At 45.1% G+C, this 16111-nt stretch overlaps 1 protein-coding gene across 1 annotated transcript in view; it reads right to left on the bottom strand.

The window, feature by feature from the left end:
• LOC115463164 overlaps positions 1 to 15845 on the bottom strand; it is a 60294-nt gene extending 44449 nt beyond the window's left edge. Inside the window, exons 1-3 of the mRNA XM_030193413.1 lie at positions 15812 to 15845; positions 15209 to 15373; positions 1712 to 1898 (exon numbers count right to left, since the gene is read on the bottom strand). Of these exons, the coding sequence (XP_030049273.1) occupies positions 1712 to 1898; positions 15209 to 15367 (346 nt within the window). The 5' untranslated portion in view covers positions 15368 to 15373; positions 15812 to 15845. The remainder of the gene's footprint in view (positions 1 to 1711; positions 1899 to 15208; positions 15374 to 15811) is intronic.
• Positions 15846 to 16111: the final 266 nt, after the last annotated feature.

Here is a 16111-nt window from a genome sequence, read left to right as displayed (position 1 = left end):
AGGAGCCCCAACTGACCAAATGATCACCGAAGGGAATCGGGGATGACCTCCCCTTACTCCCCCAGTGGTCACCAATCCCCTTCCACCCAAAAAAAAATCGAAGTGATCGTCCTAAATCAAAAGTATTTTTGCTTGGCTTTTTCAGTAGTACCAGTGGAATTTGAACCGGCCACCTTTTTCAGTAGTACCAGTGGGATTTGACCTGGCCAGGGTGCTCTAACCACTTGGCCACAGCTCCACTTACTTGTATGTCCCTCCCTTTTGATTATGCCCCTTCAGGTCTCTCTCAGCCAATCACAGACAGGGGTCTCTCTCAGCCAATCACAGACAGCTAAATGCGCTGTGAGTGGCTGAGAGAGACCCCTGTCTGTGCTTGGCTGAGAGAGACCTGAAGGGGCATAATCAAAAGGGAGGGAAACCCAAGTAAGTGGAGCTGGGGCCAAGTGGTTAGAGCACCCTGGCCAGGTCAAATCCCACTGGTACTACTGAAAAAGCTGTCCCTGATGAGCACTTCAATTTTTTTCCACTTTTTTTGAAGCCGGCCATCTGTAAACCCAGCGATCTCAACATTTGACCTAAATGTTGAGATTTAGCTGGCCCCAACCGTATTATTGAAAGAAAAGATGGCCGGCCATCTTTTTCGATAATACGGTTGGCACCGCCCCTTTCGGTCCTGAAGATGGCCGGCGCAGTTCGATTATGCCCCTCTTAATCACATATAATAACTGTAACTAAGCCCGCAGAAACGAGAATGTTTTAAGTTTCTTTCTAAAAGATATGTAGTGACAACAACTGCGTAATTCCAAAAGAAGTAAATTCCATAGTGAAAGTATCTGATAATTGTGATGCAGAGAACTGTCTAATTGATTTTAGGGCCATTGCACTAGGAAATTTATGCCTTGTCTGAGATCTATAGAGAAGTGAAACAGAATAAAGGTTCAACAGGAAGCAAAATTGTATTTTCAAAGCATTTAGACTTACAAAGTTCCATAGTAACCTATGGATCTATGTAAGTCTAACTGCTTTGAAAATAAGCCCCATATGTCCTTTGAACTCTTTTTTTTTAACTCTATTTTATGTGTCATACAGGAGTACATCATAATCATCTGAACTATGTATCACAGCACCAAACAAGGTGAAAAGAAAGAACAGCGGTGGTGGGATGGCATAATATTCCACACGTCAAGGAAAGAACAGCAGTGATGTAATACTACCCTCACCTGGTCAGAATGAACAGAAATTAGGGAAACTAAACAAATTTAGCAACACAAAAATAACGGATGATTTCAATTATTCCAATATTAATTGGGTAAATGTAATTCTATAAACCATTATTGAGGTACAATTGGGGATAAGCAGCTTATTTTGAAAATGTGACTGGTTGCACTTCTTACAGTAGAGGTATGGAAAGCACTGCACCAAAGTGATCAACATGTGGGGAGCAAGTAAATGCACTACCTAAATATACCAGCCTACTTTCTCTGGGGTTGGGGTTGGGGTTGGTAAAACATGTTTTTGGCAAATGCCACATCCTGTCCTAAATGCAGCAGCCATGAACAGTTCCTTGAGCAGGGCTGGATTAAAACATCTGACCTGCCTCCCACCCCTTCTCCTTAATCCCACCATGTTCACAGTTATGGATTGTGATAGGTAACCTTGAAAGCAGATGTGCTTATTGTATTCTGAATAGCAGTATCAGTCTACGTGGTACCTCTTTTGCTAGCTGTGAAATGATGGTCCCGTTTTTCATGTTGCTCTCGGCTATGGGTTGTTCCGAATGGCCTGCGACACATCCTGCAAGTGACACACGTTTCTGAGGCCACAAAGAAAGTTTTCCTCTTCTGAGCACTATTCCCCCAGACAAGTTTTCTTGTTGCATTCGTTTCTCCATGGTCATCCTAATGAAAGGACAATTCATTCACAATGAGTATGGGAATTTAATGATGCACACATTGTTTTAACAGAATGAGGGGCATAATCAAACGTCGCTGGCAAAATAGGTCACCGGCGATCTATTTTGGCAGCGGCGCAACAGCTGGCCGGAACCATATTTTCGAAAAAGATGGCCGGCCATCTTTTTTTTCAATAATACGGTTTAGCCTGGCCAAATGCCAGAGTTCGCCGGGTTTCAGATCGCCGGTTTTGTTTTTCAGCGATAATGGAAAAAAATGCCGGCCATCTCAAACCCGGTGAAATCCAAGGCATTTGGTCATGGGAGGAGCCAGCATTTGTAGTGCACTGGTCCCCCTGACATGCCAGGACACCAACCGGGCACCCTAGGGGGCACTTCTAAAAATGTATTAAAAATACACAAATAGCTCCCAGGTGCATAGCTCCCTTACCTTGTGTGCTGAGCCCCACAAATCCCCCCCCCCAAACCCACTCCTCACAACTCTACACCATTACCATAGCCCTTATGGGTGAAGGGGGTCACCTACATGTGGGTATAGTGGGTTTTGGGGGGGGGATTTGGAAGGCTCAACACTTAGCACCACAAGTGAAACAGGTAGGGGGTGGACCTGGGTCTGCCTGCCTGAAGTGCACTGCACCCATTAACAACTGCTCCAGGGACCTGCATACTGCTGTCAGGGAGCTGGGTATGACATTTGAGACTGGCATAGAGGCTGGCAAAAAAAGTGTTTTATTTTTATTTTTTTTTAGTGTGGGAGAGGGTTGGTGACCACTGGGGGAGTATGGGGAGGTCATCCCCCATTCCCTCCGGTGGTCATCTGATCAATTGGGGCACCTTTTTGAGGCTTGGTCCTGAAAATTAAAGGACCAAGTAAACCTGGCGAAATACTGATTAACACCGCTTTTTTTTTCCATTATCCGCAAAAGCCGGCCATCTGGTAGCCACGCCCATGCCCGCCCATGTCTCACCTTCGCTTCACCGACGACACGCCCCCTTGAACTTTCACAGGCGCAGTGACGGGAAAGTGGCGATGGTGTCAAAAATGCCGCTTTCAATTATACCGATTTTGCCGCTTTTGCGAGATCGCCGGCCATCTCCCAATTTATGTTGGAAGATCGCTGGCGATCACTTTCGAAAATAAGCCTGAATGCCTACTAAAAGCACTAGTGTGCTCTCTTCTTAAAGACTGCACACAGGGAGTGTCCTTTGACTAAGCCATGGTAAAAAGTGGCCTGCGGTAATGTAGGCATGTGTTTTTGGTGTGCGCCGGGCCAGTTTTTACCACATCTGCAAAAAAGGGCTTTTCTTAATGGGATGGGAAAAGGGCATGCAGTAAAATTGAAAACAGCGTGCACCTAAAACGGGCCTGAGCCCTTAATGCCACCCATTGATTTAGGGGTAAGGGCTCATGCACTACACATGTGGTGACCAGTCGCATGCTAAAACTGCTGATTACTGCCGGAAATGCTGCAAGTGGGAGGAAATAAATAAATAAATCATCCGGGCATTACGAGTGCATGCCAAATCTGAAATTATTGCCAGGGTGCGCGTTAGCCTGGTGGTAATCTCATTTTGGCGTGCACTGCACGCACGTAGAGCCTAACATGCCTTTGTAAAATGACCTCCTATGTGAACACAATACACCCTCTTTACACCTAGGGGCCCTTTTACTAAGGTGCGCCAAAAAATGGGCTGTGCTAGTTTAGGTGCGTGTTTTGGGCGCACACAGATCCATTTTTCAGCGTGCCTGTAAAAAAAGGCCGAAAATGGACGTGCAGCAAAATTATAATTGGCACGCGTCCATTTTGTGTCTGAGACCTCACCGTCAGCCATTGACTTAGCGGTAAGGTCTCGTGCGGTAATCATCTACACACGTAGAATGACAAATTACCGCCTGGTTTCTGCCGCACGGCCGAAAATAAAAATTCTTTTCCGGTGCATGTAGCGGATGCACGTCAAAAATGAAATTACCGCAAGGGCCACACAGTAGCCAGGCTGTAACTCCAAATTGACATGCGTTGAGTGCACATAGGCGCCTATGCAGCTTAGTAAAATGGCCCCTTAGTGCACACTCTTCCCCCTAGGACGCATGTGCAAACTATCACACATGCACAAACCATTGAGCATGTGCACCCTATCAAGACAGAGTGCACGCTATGGGCCAGATTCTATATAAAGCACCTAAAAAATCCGTGCAGTAAACATTTCAGTCTAAGCGTATTCTATGAGCGGTGCCTAGATTTAGGTGCGGTATATAGAATATACTTAGTGGATATCCCAGCGCCTAAAACTACGTGCCTCCATTTACACAAATGAAAATGTAGAGTAAATCCCTGCACGTGGATTTATGCACATTGGGCCATATTCTATAACTACGTGCATATATTTTGGAACACCCATTTCCCCACCCACAGCCATGCCCCTTTTGAACTGCATGCATTAAAAATTAGGTGTTCATTACAGGGTATACCCCTAATTCTATAAAAGTTGCTAAAGGTTGTAGATGCAAATATGGGCACGTGACAAATTTGTGCGTGCAATTTAATTGAATGAGCTAATTAGCACCAATAATTGACTTTTTAATAAGCAATTATTGGCACTAACTAGATTTAATTGAAATGTACGTGCGAGTCAAAAAAGGGGGTATGGAAATGGGAGGGTCATGGGTGGATCAGGGCGTTCCTTTAAGTTACAGGCATAGTTAGAGAATAAGGACAAGTGCATTTAAATTTATATGTGGGTATTTGCACCACACAATTTAGTTGGTGCAAATGGCTGTGCCTAAGTTACTCCACATTCCTGGGTGTAAGTGCTATTCTACAAACCATGCCTAACTTTAAGCATGTTTTCTAGAAGAGCGTTTTTTTAAGCACCAAATATTTTGGCGCCATATACAGAAAGCGGCTGTACTATGTGCACATAGGAGGTCATTCTCACAAGATCACCTAAAGTTGGATACTGCATGCTGATTATAAATTGCACACTAGTAACTGCATGCACAACTGTCTAGAAAACTTCACTATTGGCCTGATTCTAAATATTTTTTTCTGAAACCGTTAATGTATATAATCTGTAGTTTCTCGGTATCCAGTCAAAACTCAATAAGATTGGTTCATCTGAATAAAAATCAGAATCTTTTTCATTATCTTTTCATTAGCTTTATATATATTATTCATATGTTTTTTAGTGACCTCAGTGATGTTCACCGCCGACAACTCAAAGGTTTTTTTATGGCGATGTACACAACATCAACATCTTCATAGGTTCACTCTAAAGTGCTACTCAGCCTTTATAGAAAACGCTTATTAGATAAGTCTTATTAACTCCTTTTTCAGTCAGACCCAGCATTTTCTTTAAAGGTTGAGTAGCACTTTAGAGTGAACCTATGAAGATGTTGATGTTGTGTACATCGCCATAAAAAAACCTTTGAGTTGTCGGCGGTGAACATCACTGAGGTCACTAAAAAACATATAAATAATATATATAAAGCTAATGAAAAGATAACAAAATAGATTCTGACTTTTATTCAGATGAACCAATCTTATTGAGTTTTGACTGGATACTGAGAAACTACAGATTATAAATAGAAAACTAGCATAAGTCTGCAAATGCACACCTAACTTTCGGGTCCTTTTACTAAGCAGCAGTAGGGCTAAGACGCAGGTAGCGTGTGCCAAATCAGCATGATTGCAGGAGTAGCACGGGTACCCTGCAATACTTTCAAATTTGGCACTCATTGTTTCCCGTGGTAGAAAATATATTGCTATTTACTACTGCAGGGTGTATTCCCGGTGGTAACTGGCAGCACAGATACATTGGCATGTGCTGCCTGATTTACTGCACGAGTAGCGTGTGAGCCCTTACCACTAGATCAATGGTGGGTGGAAAGGGCTCAGGCAGTAAAGAGCCACACAATCATTTACTGCTCCCATTAAAAAAGTCCTTTTTCCCAGCCACGGTAAAGGCCCAGTGCATGCCAATTTCATACATCCACACTACCACAAGAAAGTTTTACCGCTGCTTAGTAAAAGGATACCTTTAGAAGCTAGTGTTTACTTGCACCAAACTGTAGGCAGTTAAGCGCATAACTAAGTATTCTATAACCATGTGCACAATTGTCAGACACACCCCTGACATGCCCATCTCCCCCCCCCCCCCCCCCCCCCCCCCCCCCAGGTTCAGGTCTACTTTCAGGTGTGCAAGTTCTGGAATTTGCATGCACAATTTATAGTTATGCACAAAACTACTAATTACTCACAATTAGCACTAGTTAACACCAAATTTAGCCAGTAATTAGTCATTAATTTATCATGTATGAACATTAATGCAATACCACTTTGTAATATACTCTTATCATTTACAAATTTTAATGCTATACCACTTTGCATTTCTCAGATCCGGAAATGGCGACTCACTTACTAGGTGGCAAACTATTAATGACATTCGTCAGAAACAAAAAGTATTACAAACAAAAACATGAATATTTTCTAGGTGCCTATCCCCACTACTTAAGCCTAGTTTTTAAAGAAAAGCAGGCATAGATAGCCAAAAATGCACATTGTTTTAAAGCACAATCATATTTAATGCCCGCATCTTGATGGCAGCAATATTTTACAATTTATGCTTATACATGTGCACATTCACAGTAAAAAGTATAAAATACGCTGCCCAGTTAATGATTAAAATACCGCCATTTATATGTGCTGTTGCTGCCTAAAACTAGGTCGCTTCTTATAAAATTAAGTCCATTATGTTTTAATGCCATAAAGGCCCAAAACATGACGTCTCTCAGGCAGCTGCTCATCAATGTTGTCTCCCAGCTGAGGATAATCCATACTCTCCCAATGCACAATGATGGAAATACTAAACCACTGTTATCGATGATTTCGATTAGCGTATCTAGGTTTTACAAATGTTTGGACAATGTTCCTAGAAGAAAAGTCCATAGTCTGCTTTTGAGACAGACATGGAGAAGCCACTGCTTGCCCCGGGGTTTGGTAGCATGGAATGTTGCTATTATTTGGGGTTTTGCAAGGTAGTTGTGACCTGGATTGGCCACTATTGCCACTGGTCTGGCTATTCTTATGTTTAGGTATCCTACAGGGCACTTCCAGCTCCTAGTACTCAAGCTATTTAATACATCAGGTTCCTATTTCCTGAAGTTTGCACTTCTTTTTAACCACAAGGCTCCTTGTATCTATTTTCAACAATCTATGAATGATCAATAAACAGGCAGAAAATAGTCTAAAAACAAAAATAGAGGGTACATAGAATGAGAGGAATCTTCCTTCAGGCTATTGCTGTTCTCCTGCTGCTCTTCTAATGATGCCCAATCACTCAATTTAAAAATCGTCTTTCTACAATATACCAGCTGGTATTAACTTTAGGCAGGACCCGACTGGTGACTACACTCCCACTTCACTTGTTAATTTCACCTACCCCTGTGGAATACATACTGCAGTGCAAGCTTTATATCAGACTAGTAAAAGAGGCCCCGTTTCCAACAGAAAGAAAACGGGCGCTAGCAAGGTTCCAGGGCCCCCTCCCTACCTCCCTCCTCCGAGTTCCAGCCCCCCTCCCCTCCGAGTTCCATGCCCCCCTACCTGCCTCCCTCCCTCTCCTCCGAGTTCCAGGAACCCCTGCCCTTCGAGTTCCAGAACCTGCCCCTCCCCCTCCTCCTCCTCCTCCTACCCCCTCCTCCTCCTCCCCCCTTTCGAGTTCCAGTACCCAGCCCTCCCCTTCCAGTTCCAGGACCAGCCCTCCCCTTCCGGTGGAGTTCCAGGACCCCCCCCAGTCAAGTTCCAGGACCTCCTCCCCTCTCTCATCCTGTGCCCCCTCATCCCCCCCTCTCTAGTCCCGAGCCCCCCTCCCCCTCTCTCGTCCCATGCCCTCCGAGTTCCATGCACCCACTGTCATTGGAGTTGCACAACCCCGCGCCTCCCTCCCTCTCTCTCTGTAGCCTCCGAGTGCAAGTAGGACGTGTGTGGCTGCCTCTCCTATTCGTAAGTGCCGGCCATTCTTTAAAACATTTTACCTCGTGGTCCGCCGGCAACAGTGAAGTCGAGCAGGCACGGAACGGCGCTTCAGACGGCCTTCGCTTTCGCTTCTGTTTCAGCTGTGCCTCTGGTCCCGCCCTTCCGCAAACAGGAAATGAGGGCAGGATCAGAGCGGACCAATGGGAACTGTGTTACGAACCCAGGCATCCAGACAGAGGTGCAAATTATTATATAGGATAATTTGGAGTGAATGACTCAATTGGTGACTTTGCGGCTTTTGGATGATCAATGCCACTTTCTCACCTAAAGTTAGTGCTGCTCTACAAAGCGGAAACCTGAATATTTAGAATTTCTCCAGATCCAGCAGGGAAATTCATCAAAACGTTAGATGTTGAGATTTAACAGAATTCTGATACCCTTTGCTTTGAATCACAGTTGGCTGTGCAGAACACTCACTCAGGTTCCATTCCTAGGCAAGGGCTGAGGTTGCTGCTGAGGAGAAAGAGATGATTCAGCCATAGCTCAACACCATCAGCTAAGATATGGATGTAGGGATAGTGCTTAGTCTCTACAAAGGGAGCCATGATTCCTGTACCCTGGCTGAGAACTACTGCCATAATCGCTCTTCTCAAAGAGGCCAATTTTCTAACCAGAGATAAGTTCAGCAAACAGGACTTTGTGCAAAGGCATAGAAAATCTTGAAACTTGGGAATGTATAGATTTTTGCATACAAAGCCCCATTTCTGAAATGTGTCACCAATTTTATGCTTTGCAAATAGTAACATTTTGTGCACAGTTAGCTATGTGTGAAATCTCATTCATAGAATTAAAAATTAACTTGCTGGTGCAATGCAAGATCATGTACATCTCGCTAATTCTGAATTCAGCCAAAAACTACACCTGAATGTTTTAATAATAATGATAGTTACACCCCAATGACATGTAGTCTTTTTTTTTTTTTTGCCAGTCCCTATAACATTTCATGCAAACGTTCCCTACCCAGCTCATTAGCATGATTAGAAAACCTTTGTGCAAAATGGCCAAAACCTCACAGGAAACCTTTCACGTTACTAAATTGGCCTCTAAGTGAGAGAGTTAATGGAGCTAAAATACAGTTGGTGGTTGTAAAGGAAAGCTCATTGCATGGATCATAGCCTTTATTCCAAATGAACCAAAGTGTGAGAGGAATATAGAGCCCCCTGCAAAATGCAATGGCTCTATCCCAAGGAAAACAATGACTTAGCCAATCACAATCCATTACCAGCTCTTGCCTTCCCTCAGATGGTGTAAATAAGTATGACAGTCTGGTTGTCATGCTATCTATGGTCTTTGTTCTTTTTCCCATCTCTTTCCCTCTCTCCCTTATCACAAATGTCCCTCTGCCTTCTGCCCAGTTGGTGTTTGAATTTTGACACTGCTTTGGTTCCTATCACTTTCAAAACACACAATGCAAGCAACCCACAGCACATATGCAAACTATTAAACCAAAATCAAATTCCTCTTAGTCTCTCTCTGCCTCTAACTCCTAATGGGCCCCAAAGAATTCCTGGAGACAGCTTATTTTACAGTGTCTCTGAAAAACCTGATGACAACTTCCATCACATTTTTCAATTTACTATTATTTGCTGATGTATTCAATGATGAACTTTCCAGTCTTATTACTAAATGGATTTTGAGTTTTATGGACTGTCTGAGTTTTCAAAACTCCTCCCACCCCCAAATCCACAATCACTGCACCAGTTCTTGCAAGGTTCGCACATCCCTGGCTAATTCAATAGCCTATTAGAAAATATAATTTCAATAAATATTTCATCATCAAGGCACAAACTAAAATGTTTTTCCTTCACCTTGTCTTCTGAAGTGTTTTCCTCCTTGGAATATCCTACAAAACTACTACAGAATGACTAATAAATCACAGCAAATATGTTAGACGAACAGAGACACAGAACTAACCTTTAGTATTTCAAAGATGAAAAACTATTATATTCAAGTGATTGACTATCTGAATAACACATTAATCAGATTAAGAGCTATAAGGACAAAAATAATTTTTCCTGAGAAACTGTTACACAGTACATACAAGAGATACATAAATATACAGTAATTAAGTTAAATATACAAAGGGAAATTTTACAACAGGATGCCTGGTTTAAACGGGTGAGTAGGCGCTTACTAAGAAGAACGGTTCCCTTGAAGCTTTCATGTTACTCCAACTGTATTGCTGCCAGTGAGGAGCAGTGCTTCAAAATTATGTTTTCAATTGCTAGGGACAGGCAGGTTCTGCCCCTCACTATTGAACACACACACACACACACACACACACACACACCTACACACCCACACACCCACACCCACACCCACACACACACCCCGCTGGCAGGACTGTAGGTGAGGACTCCTGCTCAGTTTACCATATGGCTCCAGAAAAAGGAGGACAGATTGAGCCAGTCTGAGTTTTACTTCCATTGCTTTCAATGGAAGCAAAACCAGGACTGAATCAATGTGTCCTCCTTTTTCTGGAACCATATGGTAACCCTAGATGGTGAAAGAGAAACTTGCGAAGATTAGATGGTGAAAATACAGGCACATCCTGGAGGAAAACCAGTTCTAGTTTATCATAGACCTGGGACTGGAGGGAAGAGTCACCTTTCAGTAGGACAATGACCCGAAGGGCAACCAGAAGCTACAGTGGCGTGTCTCAGCATTTACACATTTGCAGCACCTCCTGTCCTTTACCCATCCCTTCAGGCCAGTAAATAATCCATGGCTGCTCTTGACAGTCCTGATTACAATCCAGCTCCTTCAGGCACAGACCCCTTGGCTGTCCTCCTTCCAGCGATGCTCTTCTTGTGATGCAACCTGGCCTTGAACAGGCTTTCCCTGCTCTGGTTCCCGCTCTTGGGCTGGGTTCCCCTTACCCACCCAGAAATCCATATATCTTCACAGTTGCCATGTTTAGGGGCAGCAACTACTCCTTAATTCAGCCAGTGGCGTTCCTAGGGGGGAGTGGTGGGTGCGGTCCGCCCTGGGTGCACGCCACAGAGGGGGTGCCGCGCGCCTGTCCTCCGTTGTTCCATGCTTCTTCTCTGCCCCGGAACAGGTTACTTCCTGTTCCGGGGCAGAGAAGAAGCATGTAACAACAGAGGACAGGTGCGCGCGCGGCACCCCCCTCAGCGGCATGCATCCGGCGGGGGGGGGGGGGGGCGCTGCACCCGGGTGGCGGGACGCATCGGCGATCCGCCCCGGGTGCCAGCCCCCCTAGGAACGCCACTGAATTCAGCCCAGGTTCCAAGGGTCCCAGTAGGGGTATGAGCAACCAAAGACCCTGTGTTCCCTACTGTAATCGTTTTTATCAACTCCTCAACTAACAATCATTTCCCAGAACCTCTTATCCTCTGCAACATATTTCAAGAACACCCCCCTCCTTGGGATGGACCTTCCTCTCACCCAGGGACATCCTACTCTTCCTCCCCCCCCCCCCCCCCCCAAGTGACTCCAGGGAGAAACCAACCTCACTCAGTAATCCCCATTTAATGGGGGAATTACACTTACGTTTAGAATATTTCTATATTTGTCATCATATGGAAAATATATAGTATTTTGCATAGCTCAGTGAAACCATCCTACTCATTTGAACTGTGAAACATGTATAAAGGTGTGAAGACTATTACAAAGCACATTTCAGCTTCTGTGTCACTTGTGACCAAAGCACACTGAGCCAGAGTTGTATTCTGCTTTTCAAAAAAATTCAATAAGCAGGATAACGTTATCTACTGCTGGGGGAATTCTGCTCAACTGCACAAAGCAGAATTTCCATGGAGTTTCCTTCCTGTGCAGAATTCTATAGAGGGACCTGTTGGTACTTTTATATCAGATAATCACACACAAAAGCAATTATTCTGGACTCGTATGCTCCAGGATATGACACAGTGGCGTTCCTAGGGGGGCTGACACCTGAGGCGGATCGCCGATGCGCCCCCCCCCCCCCCGGTGCAGCACGACCCCCCACCCCGGCGAAAGGACAACCCCCAACCCGAGTGCACGCCGCCAGGGGGGTGCTGCACGCCGGTCAGCTTCGTTCGTTTCCATGCTCCCTATGCCCCGGAACAGCTTACTTCCTGTTCCGGGGCAGAGGGAGCATGGAAACGAACGAAGCTGACCGGCACGTGGCACCCCCCAGTGGCGTGCACCCAGGGCGGACCGCCCCCACCTTGGTACGCCACTGATATGACAGTACCTAATTGGCCCTTTTCTGCTAACTAGCTAGCTAGCTGTACCAATGAAAGGAACAATGCCACAGATGTATTCAGGTCACAGGCTGGAGAATCCGTATTGGTTATAAGAGAATGGTTCAGGCTAGTATAGGTCCTAGACCAGCAAAGGTGAGATACCAGGAAACACTCCTACAGACCAAGGCATGGCACTTTTGACCCACCCCTCCTCCCCTCCCGTAACTCACACACTGACTGAGCACACCTTCTGCAAGCCCTATTCATCTTTTTTCATCCCTCACACACTGAGCGCTTCCTCCTTCAGTAGCACCCCCAGCTTGCCCCTTTCAACTCTTCTCATCCCCCTCCCTCCCTTGTGCAGTTTGGCACATGCAGAGGAGGAAGTAGAAAGCAGCTTTGTGATGAGCCATGTCCTCCTTATCTGCCATGCTGGCTCTGACTGCAGCATTTCAACTGCAGGCAGGGCCACTGAGAGGGGGGCGGGGGGGGGGGGAAGTTCCCTGGGTCCGGCCTCCAATGGGGGCCTGGCACTGGATCCTGGGGTCTGTCTCTCTCTCTCTCTCCTGCTCCTATTGGGAACTGGTCCCGGTACACTGGAGCAGGTGAGAGACAGGCTGCGGTGCCAGGCCCCCCCCCCCCTTGGAGGCTGGGAAGGAGCAGATGCACTGACATAGGGGGCAGAGCCCCTCACATCAGTATATCAGCTCCTCCTGGCCTCAAAAGGGGGGCCGGGATCTTTCATGGCAGCAGCAGCGGCTGCATTCCAGGTTAGGCCCAATAGATGTATCCTAACTGGGGGGAGGGGGGGCGTCGGCTGCATCTCGAATTGGAGGGGGAGCCCGGCAGCTGTGTCCCAAGTGGGAGGTGGCTTGATGGCTGCATCCTGAGTGGGTGGGGGCCAGCAGTGGCCTTGCCCTGGGCCCAGCTCTGATTCTCAGTGGCCTTGACTGCAGGGCTTTACAGTGTCCTGCATGGTTCAAATTTAGCAGCCAAAGCCAGCATAGCAGAGGATGAGCATGTGGCCCAACATGCAGCCACATTCTCTATCGCCTACTCTGTTTGTGCTAAAGAGCACTGGGAAGGGAGGAGGAGGATGATGAGAGGAAATAAAAAGGGCAAATCAGGTCAGGGGTGTGAGTGCCGAAGGTACTGGGGGTGGGAGAAGAGAAGGAGGGAAAGCCAGGGTGGGCCCATAGGTGAAGTATGTGAGTGCTGTACTGAGAATACCATTGAGCGGGAGAGGGAGATAGATGGATGTGGGTTTATGGATGTTTAGAGAAGGAGGATAGGGAGGGAGTTGGGAAGATGTATTAGAGGAATTCACAAAAAGAGCTGTAGGTAGAGTGTATGTAGAGTTGGGGTGGGTTTGAGAGAGAGCTATGATGCTGTGAATCTAGGGGGTGTTGAGAAAACTATGTTGGGGGGCTGTGTCTGGGGAGGGACAAGGATTAACCACAATGGATCAGATTCGCTATTCAATAAGTTATGTAACCAAACACACTGTGAATCAAATGTACACATTAACTGAACACTTCTGGTGTACTTGCTGAAAATGAGAGAAAAAACCCAGTCATGACACACGGATTGTTTTTTTGAAAACGCACCTTTAAATTGTTTCAAGCCCCATTTTGCCAGCCTGTTTGCTGGCTTTGCACATCAAAGGACTGCAAACTCTCAGGGTACAGGAGGATTGAATCATCTTACACTTGTACACTGAAGTTGTTTAGCTGAAAGATTTCTTCCGGCACTGATGCATGTGTTTTGGTTGCTGTTCCAGGGTAGACGGTGAGGACTCTTGAGGAAGCACGAGCGAAACGGGTCCGTCGGGACCTCACTCCACACAAGAGCAGTATTGCCGAAGAAATTTGGGTTCAACATTATTGAAGAGATTTCATGAGAGGTTTTTGTGCCTATGATTACTTTTTCACTGTAGGCTCAGAGATTTTTCTCACAGATTTTCATAGTCTTTGTTAATATTTCCGGTTTAAGTAATCGAGTTGAACCACAGTAGTATGAAGTTTTTCCTCTCATTTTCAGCAAATACACCAGAAGTGTTCAGTTAATGTGTACATTTGAGGGACAAGGATTGCCAGAGAGCTATGGTGGGGGGGGGGGGGGGGCAATAATCAGAGAAAACTATGGGAGGGGGGTTGAAGGTGGGAGTGTTCTGAGATAACTATTATTATTATTATTATTATTTATTGCACTTGTATCTCACATTTTCCCACCAATTTGCAGGCTCAATGTGGCTTACAAAGACCTGTTAAGGCATAGCCATTCCAGGGTAGCAGATACAATTGGTGTTACAAAAAAGATTAAGGATGACAAAAAGATCTATGCAAACAGTTATAGAGATGACTTTCTGAATAAGGGTGGAGCGGTGAAGTGTTGTTATTAGGCTATTGATTCTCGTGGTAGGCCTTGTTGAAGAGATAGGTTTTCAGAGATTTGCGAAAGTTAGTTATTTCGTTGATTGTTTTCAAGTTAGTTGGTAGTGCATTCCACAGCTGCGTTCTCATATAGGAAAAGCTGGTCGTATGTGTTAGTTTGTATTTTAATCCTTTGCAGCTAGGGAAGTGTAAATTAAGAAATGTGCGAGCTGATCTTTTAGCATTTCTGGGAGGGAGGTCCACGAGGTCTAGCATGTAAGTCGGGGCATCGCCGTGAATGATTTTATGAACAATCGTGCAGATCTTGAACGCGGTACGTTCTTTAAGTGGGAGCCAGTGAGGTTTCTCTCCTAGGGGTTTTGCACTTTCATATTTCATAACTATGGGAGTGTGTGCTGGGGGCAAGAGAGATTTTAGAGAGATAGTGTATGTGTGATTGGGGGGGGGGGGGGTAAGAGAGAGCACTCTGGTTATCTTTACCAAGAAGGGTGGGGGTTGACAGAGCGATATGGGATATGTGTGCATTTGGAGAGATGGAGAATTGTGGGAGGGGGTCTTGCTGGGGATGGGAAGAGAGAAACGGAAGGATGGGAGCAAAGAAAATTTTCAAACTTTTTGCACAGATTTTTTTTTAACTATTTTTGCACATAATTACCCAGAAGTAGCTTTCTTACCTACCTTCTTATGCTGCTTGAGGCTGTTTCTGGAAACTTCTATACCACACTTGTCACAGTAAACTTTCCCGAGATGTCTTGCTTGGAAGTGATACTTCAGTGCTGAAGGGCTGGCAAAATCATTCCCACACCGCTCACAGCTGTAAAATTTGACTGCTGACATTCTTTCCTGGCAAAAATAACATTTACCAGATCCTTTTTGGTGAAAATACATTAAATTAAAGCTTTTGACATAAGCCAAAATGATCAAAACTCAAAAATTAATGTTTCGTATATTCACCTGCAGCAAAGTCTTCTTTAAATTGAACACTGAAAACAGAGATTTTTGATTAAATGTTCTTTCCCTGATTCACTTACTAAATGTGACCTTCAGGCAGGCTTTAGAAACCTTGAGTAGCTGCCACCACACCTTGAAAAAATAAAGCACATATGCAGACAACCCTTGCTTGAAGCAGGAGCTGGAGCAGAATTTTACCTTCTTATATCCCAGGGGATTTATACACCCCACTCCCTGATATATTTCATATATAATAGCAAGAAAGCAAAAGGAAATTTAGAATAGTCTCAGCCTGGCACAGAATGAAGAACAGAAACGGTTCACCATTACCTGCAGGGTGCACAACTTTCACCTCTCCCGAAAGGAAGGCAGTCTCAAAACACCTGTGTTTACTTCAATGTCTCCCAGGCAGCTTCACTATAGCAATGACACATCAGCAGCACACCCTGGAGGGTTCCAAGCCTGGGAGTTAACTTAGAAAATATTCTCTGTACGACACTCAAAGAAGACTACAGCTTGCAAAAGAAAAACACAACAACTTGAAAACGGAAGGCCTATTATAACATACATGAATTATAAGCCAAGAAAACTAACTCGCATTTAAGAACTTCAAATTGTATTCTATGCTAG

Source organism: Microcaecilia unicolor, chromosome 2 (assembly GCF_901765095.1).
Source record: "Microcaecilia unicolor chromosome 2, aMicUni1.1, whole genome shotgun sequence".
In the NCBI taxonomy this organism is placed as follows: Eukaryota; Metazoa; Chordata; class Amphibia; order Gymnophiona; family Siphonopidae; genus Microcaecilia; species Microcaecilia unicolor.
This window is presented reverse-complemented; position numbering and strand designations above follow the sequence as displayed.